Genomic DNA, 15630 nt, shown 5'->3' with positions numbered 1-15630 from the left:
GTAAATCTTAGGTGTGTATGACTCACTGTACACTGGAGCACATTAGTAGTCACACAGTGCCCATACTGGCACACCTGTGCTGCTTGACAACAAGCTTAGACTGTAGCAGCCAGACACATTTTAAACAAGCATGAGCAATACTATGGCTTACACATTTGTAAATCAACATAGTAACAATAATGACACCCTCGCAACATTGTACTTATTACTGAATTAATACGTAAATATTATCATTTATTCCCCATCAATGTTTTTGGTCATACTTTATTTTACAGGTTGCCATAGTTTCTTATAATTTCATTAAAATGAACTAATATGGAACTGTAAATTTATAGGAAGGTTCCCAGAAAGCACTGTGTAATTTGGTTCTAATTATGGGGAAAATTGAGATGTGTTCAGTTGGTACACGTAAGTTAATTAATTCCATTAATTGCTAGTGAAGCCAAGAGTCTCTTAGCTAGAGCACAGCAGGTCAGTTGAACATGCAAAAATGTCAAAAATGTGTCTACAGGCAAACAAACAATTCAACCCATGAATAATAAATTCATAGGACGGTGTAGTCCCTCATTCGTCCAGGAGTGTTCTATCGTAGAAAAGGTTTCAGTCGTAGTCATCTGGACACTGTTTTCAGAATCAAGACGTTTCGGCTCCCATCCGGAAGTCATTCTCAATTGTGAAAAAATTGGACGGGAACTGGAAATTTAAACTACTCTGAGTTACATAAGCCCTGCCCTCAGGAAGGAATCTGCCTGAGTATCTGTTAATACAATATTAATTTAATTATATAATTTCCAGTTCCCGTCCAATTTTTTCACAATTGAGAATGACTTCCGGATGGGAGCCGAAACGTCTTGATTCTGAAAACAGTGTCCAGATGACTACGACTGAAACCTTTTCTACAATAAATTCATAATGAATGCGATTAACTCGGGTATAATTGGAGCAGTTCTTTCAACAAAATTCCAAAAAGAAACAAAAAAAAAAGAACTTTGTCTCTGTTTTCCTATAATTTGTATAACATGTAAAGTAAAGTGTTACCATGTTTTTTTTAGATAGCAGCATCACATAGAAGTCAGATATCTATCTATGCGGTTATTCAATTTTAGATATTTTTTAAATGCGTAATTTATAATGAATGTTAATAACACAAGTCCCTGGGCCCTTCACAATTAACTCAAACACACACAATCTATTACATGCACTGCCTCAGTTCTATATTAACTTTGTCAATTTTACTACTGTTACTGCTTCTGCTGCTACTACTACTACAAATATGAATACTAATTATTATGATCATAATATAACAATAATAGTAAATCTGATTAATTTAGCACTTATATAAAAGTACTGCTTCTACAGTACTTCACAGAAAAGTACCTGTACAAAATAAAGTTGCAGTCTTTTTATTTTTTGACTATTAAACTCACTCTCCTGTTATTACCGGATTTGAGTCTGTAATATCAAATGCTTGATAGTATGTTACAACAACGCTTTCATGGTTCGGTAATGTCGTGCTAATGGTCCCAGCCACCATTATCTGTAAGATGCTAAGTCCCTTTAACAGCTTCCAGTTGACTGGGCCAGCAGACAACCTCGGCAGCACTTTGCTGCATTGAGCAGTGATGCTACATATTTACATCAGGAATTTACCTCATTTAGACACTGCTAAAGTTTAGTATCTGTCAGTGTAATTGGCCCTCTGCGACTGCAGAGAGGCACGCTACACCACATTCATTTGTTTCAATTCCCAATCTCCCAACCTAACATACAGTATAATCCTCTGCCCTCTCACTCTGTTCTCTAAACTCTTTCTCTCTCTTTCTTTCACAGTTTTTCTCGTTCTCTCCAACTCTCATTAAAGAGTACTACTCAGTCCTCAGCGGAGAAAGAGAAAGGCACTCTGAAGGTAGTTATTTGGGATATGTTTTTTGAGTGTCATTGGCTTATAGTGGAGGACAATGCAGTGTTGCTACTTTATGACTTATACTGTTGTACCTGCATTTGGATAAATGCTACTTTGGGGATTGTGCAATGCTTTCTGTCATTTGGTATTTTATTGATTTGAGTCTAATCGAAGGAGCTTCTACACTGGGTTGGAGACATGCCAGTTTTGTACAGATATTTGATAAAAATTTTGGCAAGCTTAATTTATTTTGCTGGCAGAGAAGAATACCCCTCTGAGGAGGTTCATCTATATTCATGCTCTTTCAGTTGCACAATTCATGATCTTTTTAGAGTGAATTGAGATTGTTTAATTATTTTCCACCCAAGATGATTGTATGTCTGTCCTACTAATACACCAGTTAGACAACTCACATGATGACTGCTCAGTGGGCGAGTGGGGGGGAGTAGAGACGAGACGAGTCGGAGAAATAATTTCACATGGCTTGCTCTAAAAAGAAAAAAGTAGACAGTGAAAACAGAGCTTTTAATCAAGAATGGACAGACTCTTACATGTTCAATCTTCCCACAGGCAGTTCAAAACCAGTATGTCTCATGTTCCAAGATTGTGGCGATTATTACGCCTCAAGCCTTGATTATTGTAACAGCCTGTTCACTTGTCTTAATCAAAAAACTTTGACACGACTGCAGACTGTACAGAACTCAGCTGCTCGGCTTTTAACCAGGACCAAGAGGTACGATCATATCACACCCGTTTTAGCCTCTTTACATTGGCTCCCTGTTTGTTTTAGGATTGATTTTAAGATCTTGTTGATTACTTTTAAGGCTCTTCATGGCCTGGCCCCAGACTATATTTTAGACCTTGTAATCCTTTATGAACCTTCATGTAGTTTGAGATCTTCAGGCAGGGGTCTTCTGTCTCTTCCTGATTCCAGGATGAAAACAAAGGGGGACGGAGCTTTTGCTGTCAGGGCCCCGAGGCTTTGGAACAACTTGCCCAAAGACATTAGGTTGTCTGAATCAGTGTCTTCTTTTAAGTCTTTTCTCAAAACACATTTTTATCTGAAAGCATATCCTGATTTTACCAAAAATGGCTGTTTATTTTATTGCTTTTGTGTATTTTATGTGTTTTACATAAAGGGGTAGAGCGAGGGGCGATTGTCCACTAGTTAATCGATCGTGGATGGCGTCGTTTCTCTCGGACGGTTAAAAAAATAAAAAATGTTAAAATAGGTCGCCAAATAAAGTCTATGTGTGGGAAAACACTGCTGCTTTTGAGCTTTACGGTAAATTTACAGTATGTATTTTTCTTTGTCTTTTTTTAATATGATCCCCAACAGAAAACTAAAATGCCTCTTTAGCATATCAAAAATGTTTCCACCACAAGCCTATGCAGTATGTGTGTCTGCAAATGGAAGTCTCCCAGTCAGGCACACATACTCTCACCAACACCTGGCTATGAAATGGGAAAGACTGAGCTTTTGCTTTTGAGTTTCTGCCTGTTAGACTTCAAACACTTTAGTGTTTAAAGCCAAACCGAAGCCCAGACTAGGATGTCATGCTGCTCAAACAGACCCATCTGAACAACTTACAAACAGTGTTAAAGTAGAGGAGAGACTGTAGTGGCATGAGTGCTGCCCACAAGGCTGCAGGCAGCTACAACAAAGCACCTCAGATCTTTGGTAAAGGGACAGTTCATCTCAGACAACTTGTGGCATTGGGCCATGCAGATAGTTTTGATTTTATGATATATCTGTGAAATTGTGACACAACCCCAGAGTATGGGAATGAAACTGTTCACAGAGAGGTCTGTGGGAAGGGGTCAATCGTTCTGTTTCTCTCTCTCTCACACACACACACTCTCTCTCACACACACACACACTCTCACTCTCTCTCTCTCTCTCTCTCTCTCTCTCTCTCTCTCTCTCTCTCTCTCTCTCTCTCTCACACACACACACACACTGAAACATGTACTATACAAGTCCTTATCTCCATGGTGATACAAATTGTGGTCTGGAAGAGAGAGGTTGTGCACCATTATGGACAAACCAGTAGACAAACATGTACTCAAGCAAACTGAAGTCTTTCCTTAGTTCTCTCATTAATGGCTGTGTAAGGCAATAGCTGTCATAATTTTGGCCAACTAAATCAGCCGAAATTGCCCATACACATGAATGCTGTACACCCTTACTGTGGCTTTCACATATGGATTTTGTACTTATTTTTCTATATTACATTAATCTCTTGAGCCCTTCAAGGGACATTCCAAATTGTGTGGGCTGTCTAAGAGCTGTCCAAGGTTTTTGACAGCTAGGTCAAGTGTGTCATGGCTCCTTTGATCTCATGAAGAAAAATCCAAACAAGAAAGACACTCCCTTCATGATGGCAACAAGAATTAAATCCTGAAGCGTCTGTAATTTTACTTGGTTAGGTATTTAGCTGACATGAAGTCCAAATGCCTCCTGTTTGTAACAAACGCTTTCTGTTAAAAATGTGTAATCTCCAAGCCCAAGCCGGGAAGCCCTGATGACATCACTAGTGTTATTTTGGGCAAAGTTCTCTACAGAGCCAGAGCAGACATCATTCTCAACTTGCACAGGCTGTGTAATACTCCCCATGACCATTAAACTGATCTCGACGTGTAAAATGGTTAAACTTTCCCTTTAAGAAAAATGTAGCTGTGAATTGAATCATGAGCTATTGGTCTTACATGTGACTACTCTCGCTCACAAATATAGTGGCTCTCAAATATAGCCTCATTTTTATTGTTGGTTCTGCTTGTTTGTCTGTGTTATGAACATGAGGTTGCAGGCTTTATTGTTCTAAAATAGTTCCCTAGTGCTTACTTTATAATAGTGGCTCTTGGAGTATCTGAAAGTAAGGCTTAAGATTTTATTCTGTACCAACATGTGATGTCGGATGTTCTCTAACTTGATTTCTCTCTGATTCTTCCTCTGTTTCCTTCCAGCTTTCCTTTCTACCTATGTTCTTTCTCTCTCTGTACTATTTTACTAGTTCCTGAGTTGGTCCCATCCAGACTGAATTGAGTTATCTTCTAGCATGGTTGCAATGCAGACTGCTTTTTAGAGACTTCAGCTGTGAAAGTTCACCATTAACACATTTTTTTTCATCAAGCTTCAGCTCTGTAAAGGTACAGCATATCTAAAATAAATTTATTGTAGAGAATACAAACTTATGGTCTTGAAAATACTGATGCCAGTGTTTGATATTCTATGTACGGTATATTTTACCTTTTCAGCAGTCATATTACTATTACTACTATTACTATTTGATTTGTAAGCGTTTAAAGCCAGCTATCTTTGCAATATCTCATAAGCCATAGGGTATTGGTGAAATTCTACACACTTACTGTAATCACCATTCCTTTTATTGGAGACCATTGATTTAAAATATTTTGTTGACTATTGATTATTCAACATTGAGCCCTATTCACATTTTCTTTTCCTTTTATCTTTCTGCAGCACCAAATGTGTCCATAACACTTTCTCGTCACTTCACTCCGTGGGCATTATGTTGACCCTAATCTAAACCCATCAGCAACCCATCCCTACCTTTCTCTCCCATCTCCCCTCCCCACACCCTTTCCCATCTCCATCATGACCAGTCTGAAGCGCTCTCAGACAGAGCGCTCGGTCGGGGGCTCAGTGCCGGCTACTGATGAGTTCTATACCCGCCGCCTGCGACTGCCCAATGGAGGGGCACCACCACCCCGCAGTGAGAGCGCCCACATTTCCTCTTCCTCCAACACTGGCACCAACCCCGGCGTCCCCAAAATGGGGGTTCGTGCTCGTGTGGCTGATTGGCCCCCAAGGAAAGATGGGGGAGGCGGGGGTGTTTGGCATATTACCGTGGAAACAGACTCACCCAGCTCTACCAACACCACCAGCTCTTCAGGATCAGGAAGTGGAGATAGAGAAAGACTTGGAGGAGGGGGAGGAGGTGGTGGTGGAGGAGGAGGAGGAGGAGGAAGTGGTGGTATTGGTGGTAGTGGTGGCAGTGGAGGAGGAGGGGTGTCAGCCGTCACAGCTCACAGCAATCTGTCAGCCAAGCTTGGCCACCTGATAAGCCCACAGGACTCATCCATGCTGCGCAACATCCACAACACACTAAAGAGCAAGATGCAGAGCAAAGGAAAGGACAATCGCTTTCTGTCACCAGATGGCTATCTGGGCTCACCTCGCAAAGGCATGAGGCGCATCCGCCAGCGCAGTAACAGTGATATAACTATCAGTGAGCTGGATGGGGATGGCAATGAGGGCTGGTCCTTCTCCGGGTGGACACCCATGCACCGTGAGTATGGCAGCACTTCATCCATAGATAAACATGGAGTGTCAGGAGAGAGCTTCTTTGACATGCTAAAGGGATACCAGTCCTCTGAGGCCCCTGATCAGCGAAGCCCAGCTCCAGAGAGGCTAACGGAGCTACTTACCGTGGCCCCAATAAAACAGGCAGCCCTGGACCTGCCAGATGGACCTTTAGGTCCAGCCAGAGGTAGTCCTGCCAGTCGGCTGAAGGAACGAGAGAAGCACTTGAAAAGGAGGTCAAAGTCAGAGACAGGTGGAGAATCAATATTCCGTAAACTGCGCAGTGTGAAGGTAGAGGGTGACACATCGAGGACTGGCTCAGATGTTGAAGATGGGGGGAAAGGGGATGAGAGTGGCCCACCTCCCAAGCCCTGGGTGTGCCAAAAAGGCTTTTCTCATTTTGATGTCCAGTCTCTACTCTTTGACCTCAATGAGGCAATCCAAAGTCGGCAATCCGGGTCCAAACGCAAGAACACCACTACTGGTGCCTCGGCTGCTGCAGCTGCCTCTGCTTCGGCCACGTCCTCCCTCTCCTCCAATCAGAGTGGAGTGTATGGGTCACCCTGTGGCTCACAGGAGGAGCTGAGCAAGGAGGGGACAGGAGGAGGACACGGTACCAACCCTGCCTTGGACCCTGGTGATGACAAGAGCAATGACCTGGTGCTCAGCTGTCCTTGTTTCAGGAATGAGATTGGTGGAGAGGGTGAGAGGAACATCTCTCCTGCTAAACAGGTAGGTTTTGTGCAAGAATAGGATTTTATAAAATAGATAAGTTGATATGGTTGTTTGTCTTAGTTCCTGAAAAGATAACCCTTAGGGCTCTTCAATTTTAATCTTAATCTGCAATATTAATTCCTGAACTTTTTGCAATCCCAGGATTGAAGATCACTTAAAAGTTGGTTACTGCATGTTGAAGATGCACTGAAGATTAAATGTAATTATATTGTTGTCAGCTTACTCTATTTACTGTTCCTTGTCTTCCATCCTCCAGCAGGGCAGCATAGGTAGTGGTGGCAGTTCAAGCAGTTCTTCTGGCAGTACAGAGGAAGGACCTTTGGATGCCACCCTTACTACTCATTTTACTAATGCTGGAGTGGCTGTGTTGGAGGCCTCCAAGGACGGGCCAAGCCAACATGCTGACAGGTCCAAACGATACATTGTGGAACACGTTGACCTCGGCGCCTATTACTACCGAAAGTACTTCTACCTCAGAGGTGAGAAAAATAGGGTAGTATGGACTTAAATTCATTGAGTTCTTGACTTTTAAAGGTGTGTGGAAGTTGTCTTTCTGAAATGCTTTTGACTATATACTGTATATTTTAGTAATTTAAAAATATATACCTATTATTGGCAGAGAAAATGCAGTTTTCTGCTTATAGCCAAGCTTCAGCTAAGAAGAACACTGGTACAATATTCAGTATTCATGCAAATTCATTCTGTATTTCACTAGCAATAAAATAAACATTGGCAAGCAGTGGATGAAGCATTAGTGAAGTTATTTTTTTTACATGAAGGGGTTTGTGTTTTGTTTTTACATCCTCCCCACATTAGACTAATAGAATTGAGCTTTAAAATAGGCGAAGTGGCAAAGCCTTCAATTTCTCTTGCTTTCTGTAATTTCCTCCTCTCTTTCACTTAATCCTTTTCTGTCCATCCCTGCCTCAAATCCCATTCCTCCACACCCCTAGAACACTGGAACTACCTGGGGGTAGATGAGAACCTGGGCCCAGTGGCAGTGAGTCTGAGGAGGGAGAAGTTGGAGGAAAACAAGGAGCATGGCCAGCAGTACAACTACAGGGTCATCTTCAGAACGAGTGAGGTACATTGAAATGGACTCATGAGACTCTTACACCCTATACTTACATATGTTGTGTTTTATCAGCTTGTTTTGTTCATTGTTGTGTTTAACTGATCTGTCCATTCATCAGGATATACTGTATTTTTAGCTGTTCTCTCTGGAGCCATGAATGTTCATGTTCACAAATGTGTCAATATTTAGTACACTCTGTACTGAGTGATGTTCTTATGAGTTCAAATTGTGTAGGAGTTAGCATATAGGATCTGTGCACAGCCTTGCTCATTGAAAAACCCAGTTGGGGGGAGACTTTATAAAAGCTTCAATCTAAGATTGTCAGATACGACCTTAGATGCCACCGCCTCAATTCCTTAACACCGCCTCAAATCATTGCATGTTTGATTTAATTTGTAATGTATTCTCCCACTGCAGTTTGTAGTGATTGGAAATTTTTGAATCCCTCTAGCTTTGCTGTCATCTCCTCCTATAGTCACACTAGAGTCAGAGATCCATGTCCTCATTCTCTGAGCTGAACGCCCACCTACCATCTTTGTCAGCCTTCATCTGTGAAGGACTGAGCTGTGCCATTTCGCAGCTAAACGAGACTAAAATAGCGCCAAATGTATTTGAGTAGAGGAGCAAAAGCATTGCTCTCGTATTGAAGCACACCATGAGTAATAGCCCTTCCAATCTCTTGGGATGACGCACGACCTACTGTGCTGTGTTTTCCTCTATTTTCTTCCTTTCTTTTCCCTCTCTCCTCTGTAATTGCTATTTTCAGAGCAAGGAGCTGGGCAGGTATAGATATATATGTGTGTCTGTGTGGGAGTGAGTGAGTGGGATGCACTGATGTTGAAGAGATAAGTAAGTCCAGTGTCCACTAAGGACAGCTATTGTCCTCTCTCCCACCAACATTGTGCCTACCAAACACTATCTGAAGACACACAAACACAAAACATATAAGTGATTCTTAAGAGCCATGGGACCATTATGGATATTCAGCTGCGTTTATTTGTTCATGATAGATATGTTGGTCCTGGTCCTTCTACAGTCCTCTTGATTTATTCATGGTGGTCCTCCTTAAGTTTGTTTTAGCCTGAAGAGTCTTCATAGTAGAAAAGCTGCAAAACCTACACGCATTGTTTTCTCTCGCTTAGCCAGACAGTTCTCCACACTTTGTTTTCCCTGCACTAGCAGAGAACATGGTCTGACAGAATCCATTTTTAGTCTGGATTTTGTAGAAAAAAGATTGATTTTATGAGCGATCCTGAGCCCATGATGCAGCAATGGCCATGATTATCCTTTGAAAAGAGCCCTCTTATGCTGCAAATTGAATTTAATTGCACAGGCCGGTAGGCCTCATCACAGGCTTCCTTGCAGTTTTCCAAACATAGACTTCTACTGATGGCTGGACAGCTAGTTTTGCTTTTGTTGTTGCCAGTTATAGGGGGATTTTGAAAGAACCAAGACACTGCACAAAGCAGAAAGGGAGGGACCCAACCAAAAATGATCAGAACCAATAGAAAAATTATCTAAGCAGCAAACATCAACAAAACTAGACTAAATCTGGTTCTGTTATTGTGACCAAGCTTCTGCAGTGCTGCAGTGTAATGTGCTCTAAAGATAAAATCACACTTGGAAGTGTTCTACACATTTTTTATTCTGTTGGTCAGTTTTATTGCCCTACTTAATACAAAGTATTTTATACCCCACAGATCAATAGAGAAAAAAATTGGAAATTATTGTGGCATTGTTGCATTTTGGACTGCTTCATACAATCGTATCTCCAACAGCACAAGTTTTTATAATACAACAGTGGGTCTTCACTCTAAGGCTTTTGGACTGTGTGATTTTGATCATTAATGATAGACAATGCAGTTTACCTAAAATATAATGATGAACTCAAGCTCTTGAGCAGAATGAGTAGAATGAGCAACAGTAAAAGGTGTCAAATTATATTATATTTAATGTTCTTTAAGATAGTATGTAAGTCTTTTCCAGTTTCCCAGCAAATTACTGTGTTTGGTTGGTTTGGTGTTCTTATCCAAACTCAAAAAAATCTTTTTCTCCTCCCTCTGGTTGTGCTGTCTACAGCTGAATACCTTGAGAGGCTCCATCCTGGAAGATGCAGTACCTTCTACATCCAAGCATGGTCTAGCTCGAGGCCTGCCCCTCAAAGAGGTGCTAGAGTACCTGGTGCCTGAGCTCAATGTCCACTGCCTGCGCCTGGCACTCAACACACCTAAGGTCACTGAGCAGCTGATGAAGCTGGATGAGCAGGGGGTAAGGAGGCACAGTGAGGAGATTTAGTTGGGCTTGGTGACTTTGATTAATTCCTGCGATTGCTCATATTGGGTGAATTCCCTTTTTACTGCTGTCAATTTAGTAAAAAGACAGTATTACTCAGACTATGATCCATTCAGCACAATTTTTTACCTAAAGACACTAGTTTCCCAGACGTTTTTCTGTACTATGCACAGCAAAGAATTTTTATTTTGTGTTTTATGAATCATTTTATGTGTAGGTGTTTTTTTCAAAGGAGGATGTCTCATTGTGGAGCAGAATTATTTATTATTAATTTGATTTTTGATTTTTGCTTTATTTATACATTCACTCCCACAGACTATTATGTGGGATTTAAGTGGAGAATCTCCCTTATATATTGGCATGCACACACACACACCTCAACCTTAAAAAGAAGAAAAAAACAAAACAAGCTCTTTGATACTCATGCTCCCTGATGCAATCAGCAAAAGCTGAACCTCTCAAAATGTCAACATGATTTCTTTGGAAAATGGCACCTCTGTCACTGCAGAACAACCCATGGTGGTTATTCCTAAAATGTCAACATGGTTACTCATGATGATTTTTACACAGTAATATACTTTTCATTTCAACAATCTTGGTTCTCTCCACAGTTGAGTTTCCAGCGGAAAGTGGGGGTGATGTACTGCATGGCAGGACAGAGCAGTGAGGAAGAGATGTACAACAATGAATCAGCTGGTCCTGCACTTGAGGAATTCCTTCATTTGCTGGGGGAGAGGGTTAGACTCAAAGGCTTCACCAAGTACCGGGCCCAGCTGGACACTAAGAGTATGTATATGCACAGAAACTACAAGTTGTTCTACAAGTACAGTGGAAAAACCTTCAGATGGTGTTACACTGACACTGAAACTAATGCCTAATCCACAGCAGCAGGGTAAACACCAAGTAGAAGTTCTCATTGATTAAAGGAGTCTTGTGTTCAGTTGCCCAGCAAGCATTTGATGGAGGTGACCAACCCCTCTGACATGATGTGTTTGTTCAATGCCTGAACATGCAATTTGATATTCATATTAGTTAAATCGCTATTTGTTTGGGACTGATATCAGAAAAAATATTTACTGTAATATGTAAACATGATATGTAAAAACTATTGCGTGACCAGCAAGATAACATTTGTGGAGTGGCAGTATATCACTGCAGCAAATAATATCAGCCCAGATGTCCAAATAATTTCATAAATTAAGAAAAAGTAGCACTACTTATTAGTACATGTCCTCTCACATAACCTAAAATCACTTCAAAACAAACATCAGGATTTTCATTAGGGTAAGGATGTGCAATGTGAGGAGTAAAATGAAACACTGGACTGACATTTCTTTCTTCTTCTTTATTTCACTACTTTGCCATTGGTGTTAGCAATTCTTGCAGTCTTCAAAATGTCAAAGTGCATGAAGTGCTGCACATATCTTTCAAGCCCAAGTCCATATGCAGTGTTTATTAATAAGGCCCCAGACGTTTGAAACACCTTAGCTTTTGAGACTTCTGCTTTTCCCTTCTGCCCCTCAGGCTCACTCTGCTTTAATCCCTCTGGCTTCCTTTCAGTGATTCTTCTGTTTCCTCTCTATGCACTGAACATAAAAACAAAAGTTCCTGTAATTTCAGACATGTGACAGATGGCCTTTGGTGTCAGATTATTCTATTGGGGAAACTGTGTGTTCTCTTCCTCTCTCTTTTGTCTGACCACCTCTGCCTTCTCTATAGACAAAATTGATGTCTACATATTGTCTGCTTTCTACGCCTGTGTTTGATATTTAACTCCATACTATCCTTATATCAATTAAGTCATCCCCCATAATGCTCTGAGAGACAAAAACTCGTCATTTTTTGCATGTTATACAACCTTCAGTAGCCTCTAGTAAATAAAATACAGCCATGCAAAGAACTTCCTATACGAGGAGTGTAATTAATTGAGGTAATCTAGCTGGGTTAACTATGGCCTTTTAACGCCTTTTGACTGTTTTGTTCTCTGAATTGAGCACATCGATAGACTGTGGAAGTGGTTATTAATATGCAGTGGCTTTCTTTAGGGCAAGAGCCCTTAAGAGCTCAGGGAACACTGGGTCATCTGATCAGCATTTGCAGCAGTGGAAGATGGGGAACATAAAGATGATGTTTGGTATTGTTCATAGTATAGTAGTTTATAATGGATTTCTTTCAGAGAGAATTAATAAATAATGTATATTTTGAATTATAAGAATCTTTTAGTTGACTGTTGTCTGTCAGTATTTTGGACTTGTTATAAACACTTCTCTGTATCTAATAGCAATAGTTGTTTATGGAAAGGATGTTTATGGTTACAGAATGTCTAGGTAGGTTTTGATTTTTAATACAATTTTACAAAGTAAAGATTTATGTTTAAATTAATACTTATAGTTTTTTTGGGGGGGGGGTTCTTTGTTTGTTTGTTTTTGTTTTGTTTTGTATATAATCGGAAGATGTATGTTTTGTAAAATAGCAGTGTCTTATAATCAGATGTCTGGCATGACACCGAAATTAAACTAAACTAAACTATAGGTAATTGTGAAGCTACAGTTATAAAATGCATTCACACTGCAATATTCTTACCAAGCATTCTTACTTGGGGAATAAAAATGCTTTTTCCAAATCTGGGTGTGGACCAAGAAACCGATCTCACCTGAAGAGAGTGGCCTAAGATCTGTTCCGATCGAAGGACTATGTTATAGCAAATAAAATATTGTAGTTTTTTTTCCGTACTCCAAAGCATGAGAAATTCACATGTAATTGTATCCCCTTCAGCTGACTCGACGGGCACCCACTCCATGTATACCACTTACAAGGATTATGAGATCATGTTCCATGTGTCTACTATGCTGCCCTACACACCCAACAATAAGCAACAGGTATGTTCATTAAAGGACTCACAGTTCCAACGCACTGAAGTCTTTATGTCCACGAGCAAGTTGCAGCTTTGTATTTATTAAAAAAAAAAAAGGTTATCTAGGTCAGATTGTCATAAAATCATGCACATTTATTTTTCAGTTTGACTATGCCATGGAAATAATTAAAAGCATGCACTACAGAGTTTACACATGGCTTTTAAGCACCAATTGTCTAGATATAATGCAATGGATAATAAAGAGCATTGAACTCATTTAAAGCAATAAGTTTAGCATTGTTTTTCTGTATTTTCTAGGTATCTGAATTATTACAACTCAATATCTAACGGTAGTTTCTCCTGCTGTCTTTGTGCTTTTCCAGTTACTCCGGAAGCGTCATATTGGGAATGATATCATCACGATTGTGTTCCAGGAACCCGGGGCACTCCCCTTCACTCCCAAAAACATTCGCTCACACTTCCAGCATGTCTTTGTCATTGTGCGTGCTCATAACCCATGTTCCGAGAACAGCTCCTATAGGTGAGATATACTCATATCTATTTCCTTCAAGTAAGTGTTATATTATGTGTTGTTTGTCGCCAAACGTTGCCGCTCTGTTGCGTTTCTAGCTTCTCAGCCCCAAAAGTTCCAAGTCAGCTTAGTTTAACCTACAGTACAGGAGTTATCTCCTGGCTTATATTACATGAAAGAAATGTGGTGTCACCGGACATCATGGTAGAAGATGTGAGCTTAAAAATCTAGTACTAGTCCACAAGTTTGGCAGGAGAGTGTGTGAGTATGTGACTGAAAAACAGAAAGAAAGAATACCTATTGCCAGAACAATTATTCAGCTGAAGGCTTTGGAAAGGACTAAACAGCTGAATTGGTTCATGCTGGTTTTCTGTGAGGTGATTAAAATGGAATTAGAAAGACAGGTTGTAGATTGTAATTTTTATGGCATTTTAATTACCATTTGAATAGTTTATCCAAAACTACTTGTTGTACAATAGGGGGTCATTTTATATTGTGTCATCTCATATTGAAACCAGTGCAGTAGATTTATTTTGAAAAAGTCTAGATAGATAATTTGGACTTCGTTTTACCTAAAGTATGCCGATGACTTATCCTCAGGAATCACTTTCCATCACTGCTGAAAGAATAATGCTCTTATCTGTTGCCTCAAAAAGTTATACATCTCTCATTGCCTTTGCAGTTTCATCACTCCATCATAGAGTAGGCTGTGAGTGTTGCGAGCCCTCTCTACAACTCACGATTTATTACCACATTGTCAGATATGTGTAATATGAAATACAAAGTGCCAATCCAGAGTAATTTTTAAGAAATAATGAATATTCTGCCTTTCCTCTATTTCCTGTTTAAAGCTGTTCAGCTATGAAGGACATTTCATTCTTTGTTTATTCCTGCCTCTGTCTTGTTATCCAGTTTTCTGTCATTCTCTCTTATCTTGCTCTCTATGACTATTCCTTCCTTTCCCACTAATGGCTGTTTTAATTGCTGTCTGAGCACATTGTGTGAGGTCTTAATTGTCCCCCATGGGGCTACTTCATTACTGAATAACAACACACACACGAACAAAGAGCCCAGCAATAGAGTGAATATAGAGCAAATACTATTTACACGTGCCTTCTGTGATTCACAAATGTGAATTAAGTTTTCTGAAGTGAAAACTAATTTCACACACACTATAGAGGTGAAACATCAGGTTTCAGAAGTAAATTACGATTCATAGACACTACAGGGAATTGGACTATGGGTCATAATGTATTAAGTAAGGATGCTTTGAATCTTTGGTGTGTTTCCTCTAGGTTCCAGGGGACATTCACATACACACAGGACATGGAAATATAGCTCACTTCATTGTTCTATTTTGTATGGCTCTGCCCTCTAACGCAGTGGTTCCTAAACTTTTTTGTGACCTAAACTCATGTATACCAGAGCACCACATCACACATATTTGATGCTGGGAGGCACAATACCTCAGTGAATGTGCTATCTGACAATGATAGATATCCGTCTTCCACAAGCAGCCAAAACCTTGCCGTTAAGTCATTAGCCAAGTAGTGTTCAGTCTGATTTTAGTTTGGTTAGTCAAAGATATGAGAGCACTGCTGGAAGAGCTACTGTTTGACCAAAAATTATGTTGTTTTTTCCTAAAGGAATATATTGGCATTGTGTCACTGTGCTAAACATTTAACACATGTTGTGTAAATGTCAAGATTAAATTTCCAGGCAATGCAACAATTCACAATTGTCTTCAGTGCTGAGTGCTTGCATATGTTTAGTAAAATAGATGCAAATGCAGTTTTTTTCCCCCCAAATAGATGCATCACAGCAGTTATGAGACTATTACTAGACTAGACAAACACGCATCACGCAGTATGAGGTAATAGTGACTGTATGACTGAGCTGGACGTGACTCCCAGTG

At 40.2% G+C, this 15630-nt stretch overlaps 1 protein-coding gene across 8 annotated transcripts in view; it reads left to right on the top strand.

Moving 5' to 3' along the window:
• sipa1l1 (signal-induced proliferation-associated 1 like 1) overlaps positions 1-15630 on the top strand; it is an 85500-nt gene that overhangs the window by 44786 nt on the left and 25084 nt on the right. For 3 of the 8 annotated variants that reach the window (XM_044169488.1, XM_044169483.1, XM_044169485.1), the window contains 8 exons: positions 4871-5053; positions 5385-6959; positions 7219-7441; positions 7916-8046; positions 10117-10305; positions 10941-11115; positions 13105-13208; positions 13567-13724. In XM_044169488.1, coding sequence (XP_044025423.1) covers positions 5520-6959; positions 7219-7441; positions 7916-8046; positions 10117-10305; positions 10941-11115; positions 13105-13208; positions 13567-13724 — 2420 coding nt within the window. In that variant the 5' untranslated portion in view covers positions 4871-5053; positions 5385-5519. Of the gene's footprint in view, positions 1-1830; positions 1907-4870; positions 5054-5384; positions 6960-7218; positions 7442-7915; positions 8047-10116; positions 10306-10940; positions 11116-13104; positions 13209-13566; positions 13725-15630 lie in introns of all 8 variants that reach the window. The other 5 variants (XM_044169487.1, XM_044169484.1, XM_044169489.1 and 2 more) reach the window with 3 other exon arrangements.

This window comes from Siniperca chuatsi, linkage group LG16 (genome assembly GCF_020085105.1).
Source record: "Siniperca chuatsi isolate FFG_IHB_CAS linkage group LG16, ASM2008510v1, whole genome shotgun sequence".
Taxonomy (NCBI): Eukaryota; Metazoa; Chordata; class Actinopteri; order Centrarchiformes; family Sinipercidae; genus Siniperca; species Siniperca chuatsi.
The sequence above is the reverse complement of the archived record's forward strand: the minus strand, read 5'-3'. Positions and strand labels throughout refer to the sequence as shown.